The 6,000-nt window shown below is 40.6% G+C and overlaps 1 protein-coding gene across 2 annotated transcripts in view; it reads left to right on the forward strand.

The window, feature by feature from the left end:
- LOC121718314 (B-cell receptor CD22-like) overlaps positions 1-5,435 on the forward strand; it is a 29,721-nt gene extending 24,286 nt beyond the window's left edge. Inside the window, exons 2-9 of one of the 2 annotated variants that reach the window (XM_042103319.1) lie at positions 1,497-1,556; positions 1,747-1,810; positions 2,122-2,451; positions 2,642-2,893; positions 3,074-3,343; positions 3,714-3,795; positions 3,955-4,006; positions 4,262-4,505. In XM_042103319.1, the coding sequence (XP_041959253.1) occupies positions 1,756-1,810; positions 2,122-2,451; positions 2,642-2,893; positions 3,074-3,343; positions 3,714-3,795; positions 3,955-4,006; positions 4,262-4,267 (1,047 nt within the window). In that variant the 5' untranslated portion in view covers positions 1,497-1,556; positions 1,747-1,755 and the 3' untranslated portion in view covers positions 4,268-4,505. The other variant, XM_042103318.1, reaches the window with a different exon arrangement.
- The last annotated feature ends 565 nt before the right edge of the window (positions 5,436-6,000 follow it).

Genomic DNA, 6,000 nt, shown 5'->3' on the forward strand with positions numbered 1-6,000 from the left:
TGCTGAGAGGCTCAGGTGTCTAATGGACACTCTAGGAGGGTGGACGCCACCGCCTCTCCCACAAACCCAACAACTTATATAGAGTTGGGGAGTTAATTTGTTTTTCTTTGGACCTTGTCTAGCTGACATACTGTGGCTGATTGTGAAGGGTGTAGTATTTGTTTTGGCTTGGTTGTTTGTGATTTAGAGTGTTGTGCTTACAGTAGATTGACTTCCTCACATACAGTATGATTAGTGTGTTCTACATACAGTGCAACCGGAATGTTTTCAGACCTTTTCAAGTTTTCCCCATTTTGTTATTTTTCAGACTGATCTTAAAATGGATTAATTTAATTTTGTTAAAAAAACAAAATGTAAAAGAAACAGTCCTTCTTTACGCTTCTCTCATCGTCTCAAAGGAACTCAGTTAGCTGAGTCTGGAGCTGAGCGGCCAGATCTAGGAAGACTGTCGGTTGTCCCAAACTTTTCCATTTGAGAATGATGGAGGCTACCGTGCTCTTGGGCACTTTCAATGCTGCAGAAATGTTCTTGTATCCTTCCTCAGATCTTTGTCTTCACACAACCCTGTCTCGCAGGTCTACGGACAATTCTCTCAACCCTTGTGACTTGGTTTTCACTCTGACATACACCATCAACTGTGAGACCTTATATAAAAAGAGATGTGTGCCTCTCCTACTAATGTCCAGTGAATTCATTCAGGCACAGGTGGACTCCAATCAAACTGTAGAGGCATCTCAAGGACCATTGATAGAAGTAGGATGCAACAGAGCTCAATTGCAAGCATCATAACAAAGGGTCTTTTATTTTTTATAAATTTACAAAAGACTCCAAAAATCTGTTTTTTGTTGTGGAAAATCCACTAATTTTGTATAAGTGCATAGATTATATACTATATATTCAACAAAATATATAAATCCAAAATTTTTGATTTCAAAAGCAGTTAAGAGGAGATGACAACTAGGACGTGTCAGATCATGTCATATGGGCCACAGAAACAACCTGCTTTTGAAACCGGTGTGACCGTTTTCTGTCTTTTTTAGCACCGTGTGAAGTATCAGCTGTTAGCCACAGCCCTTCCTTCACATCTGGCCTCACTTTTTTGAAAACTGTATATATACAAACATACACACATTTTTTTCAAAAGCTAAAACTAAAAATGACACCACTCCTCAATCATGACAGATGTGTGATGTTTAGGGTGTTGCTTCCTGTGATAAACAGCAGAGGAAGTCTCTTTACTGTAGGTCGTATGTACTTACGTAGTTTTAGTAAAGCCATTCAGTGGTAATAAGGACCTTCTCAATATGATTATTAATATTGTTAGAACGTTTGAAGGCACTATCTACCATTCTGAGGTGCATTTATAGAAAAAAAAAAAAAAAAAGTGTTTGTGTGTGTATGCATGCGTGCGTGTGTGTGTGTGATAGAGAGAGTGAAATGAGGAAGTACAAATGACGTCAGCAGAACACTAATAACCCTCCCGTTTTCTTTTAAAGCCGCATTCTCAGTTCTTCTAAAGTTTCACTGAAGTCACGGACAAAGAGATATCAACTGGGGTAAATAAGAACCCATCATGCTTATTTCAATTGATATGAATGAACAAGCGAAAAGCGTATTACAGAGTTGAGATGATGATTATGATGATTATGATAGGCCTAATGATGATTATGATGATGAGGCTGAATGAAACTCTGAGTCCATTAGTCATTCAATAGACTCCTCTAAAATGCATGAACATCCTGGTAGGTTTTCACTATGCACAAGAAAATGCACAGAATCAGATGCATCATTCTGCTGTTATACACACTGGGTATGTACATCATATTGTAACACTGATATCTTGCTTGGGTTGTTTTACCATCTTATGTTTGTGTGAGTGTGAATATGTTTAATACAGTTGTTCCTGAAAGGGGTAACAAGTTGTGATTGACATTACAGACACAGACTTCATGTGTGTGTGTGTGTGTGTGTGTGTGTGTGTGTGTGTGTGTGTGTGTGAGAGAGAGAGAGAGAGTGTGTGTGTGTCTGTGTGTGAGTGTTTATGTGTGTGTGTGGGTGAGCTAGTCAGTGAGTGATGGAGAGAGAGTGTGTGCATCCATGATGAGTGTGTTTGTGTTTCAGGTATTCATGCCCAACCACCCCTCACTGTGACCTACTCTCCTCAGAACATCTGTGCTCTCACAGGCTCCTCAGTGCTCCTTACCTGCAGTTACACACTTCCACAAAACTACTATTTTGGAGCAGGATATTGGTACAAAACTGATGGTCAGAAACATGTGACGCTTGTGAAAGCATCTGAAACTCGTGTTAAATATGACTACAACTCCCCTGAATGTAGTGTGATGATAAACAATCTGATTCCTAGCGACTCTGGTGTATATGAGTACAGAATTATGGCACCATCTTTCACATACCTACAAGGCAAATATGGAGTTACTCTCTCTGTTACAGGTAAATACACTTTTTGCTTGGTTTACAGCTTTAATTATAATTGTAAATGTTAGAATCATTTGAGTTTTATTTTGCACTATTCAAAAATGGGTGCTTTCTCAGTAACAGGTAAGTACATCGATGAAGCTTTAATATATGATTTTTAAGATGATGATTGGTTTGAGACAGTAACCCCTGACATTTTTTTCAGATCTCCATGTCTTATTGACAGCTGGTACAGTTACTGAGGGAGGCAATGTGACACTGACCTGTGACACCAACTGCAAACAAAAGGCCGACATCACCTTCATCTGGTACAAGAACACACAGCCTACCAGACACAGAGCCATCAACAACACCCTCCACCTAAACCCAGTCAGCAGTGAGGATGCAGGCAGCTACTCCTGTGCTTTTAGAGGACATGAACAACATCGATCACCTGACACTGCTTTAGATGTCAGATGTATGTGAGAGAGCAGCTACTGGATATTAACTTGTCAATTAAATTTAACTGATGAAAAAGAATGTCAACAAAGGTTAAACTGATTACTGGTATATGTGACAAATAATTAACAGCATTAGAAATGGACCAAACAGATGAAGAAAAAAGTCTAAATATAACTGTTGGTCTTTGTGTTGGCAGATGCACCACGGAACACCGCTGTGCTTGTGGATCACCATGGTGAAATAGTGTTGGGTGAGTCGGTGAATCTGACCTGCCGGAGTGATGCCAATCCACCGGTACACACCTACACCTGGTACAGGAAGATGGGAACTCAAATCTCACTGCTAGGAGGAGGCCAGAGTTACGTTGTCGCTAACATCAGCTATGAGACCAGTGGACTCTACTACTGTGTTGCACAGAATAGTGTTGGTGAACAGCACTCGGCTGCTGTGTCAGTGCCAATAGCAGGTAAGATCACCTTTTGTCAGATTATTCAATCGTGTGTCGGAGTCAATTGTGCACTCTTATGACAAATGATTTTCTCCCTGTTTGGAGTCCTAAGTAAACGTGCTACTATGGACTAGTGTAAAAGCAAGTGGGTACCAATTACAGAACTGTATGGTTTCAAGGCATGTACATGCAAGCAACTGATCATTCACACGTGTTAGCGTACTCCCTTTCACCATATAGTACAGAACTAATAGCATGCTCACTAGCTCTCTTGCCTCATATTCCAAGGGTTCATGATCCAAGCCCACTACTTTGACTAATACTACTGTTCAGCTATAAAAGTAATTTTATTGGTCACTATTGTGAAACATTGTGATTCTGTTTATAGGGCAAGGCTGGGCTAAGTATGTAGCCATTAGGATCCTTATTGTAGTAGCTCTCCTGCTGCTCCCCTACCTTCTCTGTCTGAGGTGAGAAAACATTTTCCTCAAAACATTTTTTTGTGTGTAAACAACAGTCATTATGGAACCAATACAATAATGTGGTAAATATATAATATGGTATTATATGTTTTGTTGATTTCCCTTGATGATTCCCTGGTCCTAAGCCTTTCTTCTCCACAACTGCAGGTGTAAATCTAGCGCTCCCCAAAAAACAGGCAGCACAACGATTTCACAACAGGTGAGCAAACTGACTGTGCTAAAGAGAAACTATCAAACAAACTAATCAATGACGGCCCAAACAATAGATTCAGTCCAGACTGGATTGTCCTAATTATTGTTATCTTAATGCAGCACTATACGTTTTGGTCCAAAACTAGCAAGCTGCTTAAAAGACATGTAGAACCTGCAAACACCTACAGTAGAGCCTTATTAGTGCTGCTACAAACTTGTGAACATGCTGACATACAGTATATTCAGTAAAGTTTTCTTTCAGGTGTGAAGTGAGTAGCCTACATCCCAGAACACAGAACTGCACAATGCATATGCTGGATTGGACACAGATAGATAGAGGAGAGACTGCCAGGATGATTCTAGGTAGCCTGGTTTCACCAGACCAGTTCAACTTGTGTAATCTCAGTGAGGAAATTAACTGAGAGAAACAAGCTTGCAGAGCCAGACTAAATTCTAGGAGCTAGACATTTTTTTTTATTTTTTGGAGTTACTGTTTCCTCAACTTCCTCTTTTCATCCAGGAGGCAGACTCAAGCCCAGTGTACAACAACATAGTGACCTCTGACCCCTTATGAAGACTGAATGCAGATGCAGACGCTTCTATTGCTATTTCCCAGTGGTGTAGTCTAGGTTTCTGCAGTGGGTATACTGGTGATATTGATTATGCAGCCTGTAGTGTGCAGGGTGAGGGGTGGCAGAGTGCTGCCTTGTTGGACAAGAGTGCATTTCATCTTTGAACTGAATGATTAAACGGTTTCATATTGAGGCATATGCTGTACATTGTAACCTATACCAATGATATGTATGAACTGTAATGCAAACTTATGAAAAACGGTGACCAACTTCATACGAATTAGACCTGAATTCATGATGCATCCTGTGTGTAGATTGAATTCAAGATGCATGCCATTATATCTGCCTTTTGTTTGTTTTTATGTTATTTTCTTTCCGTTGTATCCAACACTCTGTTACATGACTTGGACTTGACTCTGAACTCGGTGGGAGAGGCACCCTTTTTGTGGGCAATGTCTGTAACATGTGGATTTTAAGAAGCCAATGATTTGTTAGGGGATGAGTTTTCCTCCTTTAAAAGGGACATTCTCCCGTAGTCTGGGGCTTCGACTTTTACTTGGTCTTTACTTCAATTTCATTTCTCTGCTTTACAATCACCCCTTCTATCCCCCTCCAACATGTTCCTGACTCTTCTCATACCTTTCTTTACTCTTTCATTTCGCCTCACGTCATCCTCGTCGGGCCACCTACTAAACGCTATCCACAGAGCAGTCCCAGCGCACCTGCTCAAGAGCAGCCATCCCAAACCACTGGGTCCGGGAGAAGATAGCGAGGCCAAGGAGCCTCACAAGATCGGGCAGCGTGACTAATTATTTTCTATCCCTTCTTTTCCTTTACCTCTTTCTCCAATGCTGTGTTTTTAGTACTCAGTACTTTATCATGTGATCAATATATATATAAAAGTTTCACTTTATTCTAACCTTTTTCTCTGGTGTTCTGATTCCCATTTCTATGGGACTGGTGTGATTCTGTGTTAGAAAGCTAATGTTTGGTTGTGGTGACTCTGCAGATCATCACAATGAAACCAATGCTTGCGCCAACTCTTATATGCTGTGTTCCAGATAACCTCTGGGACCAAAACCATCCACAAGTTGGCCATATTGACCGGGCCTAGGCATAAACAAAATACCTCTGAATGCAAACCTCCCTACGGAAGCCTGATCAACTTCCAATGGGGAGACCCGCCTAAAATAGCCAACATAGGAGGTTAGGGTTATATATGACAAATAGGTGTGGCTTTACCTGTCTAATGGGTCCTTATAGTGTCCAAATCACTGTTAAATGAAAATACTCAAACCAGACCTTTCACCTTTGTATTTTAACATATGGGTGAACCTTTGTAAAACTAGATGTACCGCATAGTGGTACAAAATATGACCGCCGCTCAGTCCTGTACATCCGTTCCGCGAAAATAAATCACACTTCAATT

The sequence above is a fragment of the Alosa sapidissima genome, chromosome 9, assembly GCF_018492685.1.
Source record: "Alosa sapidissima isolate fAloSap1 chromosome 9, fAloSap1.pri, whole genome shotgun sequence".
NCBI classification, from domain to species: Eukaryota; Metazoa; Chordata; class Actinopteri; order Clupeiformes; family Clupeidae; genus Alosa; species Alosa sapidissima.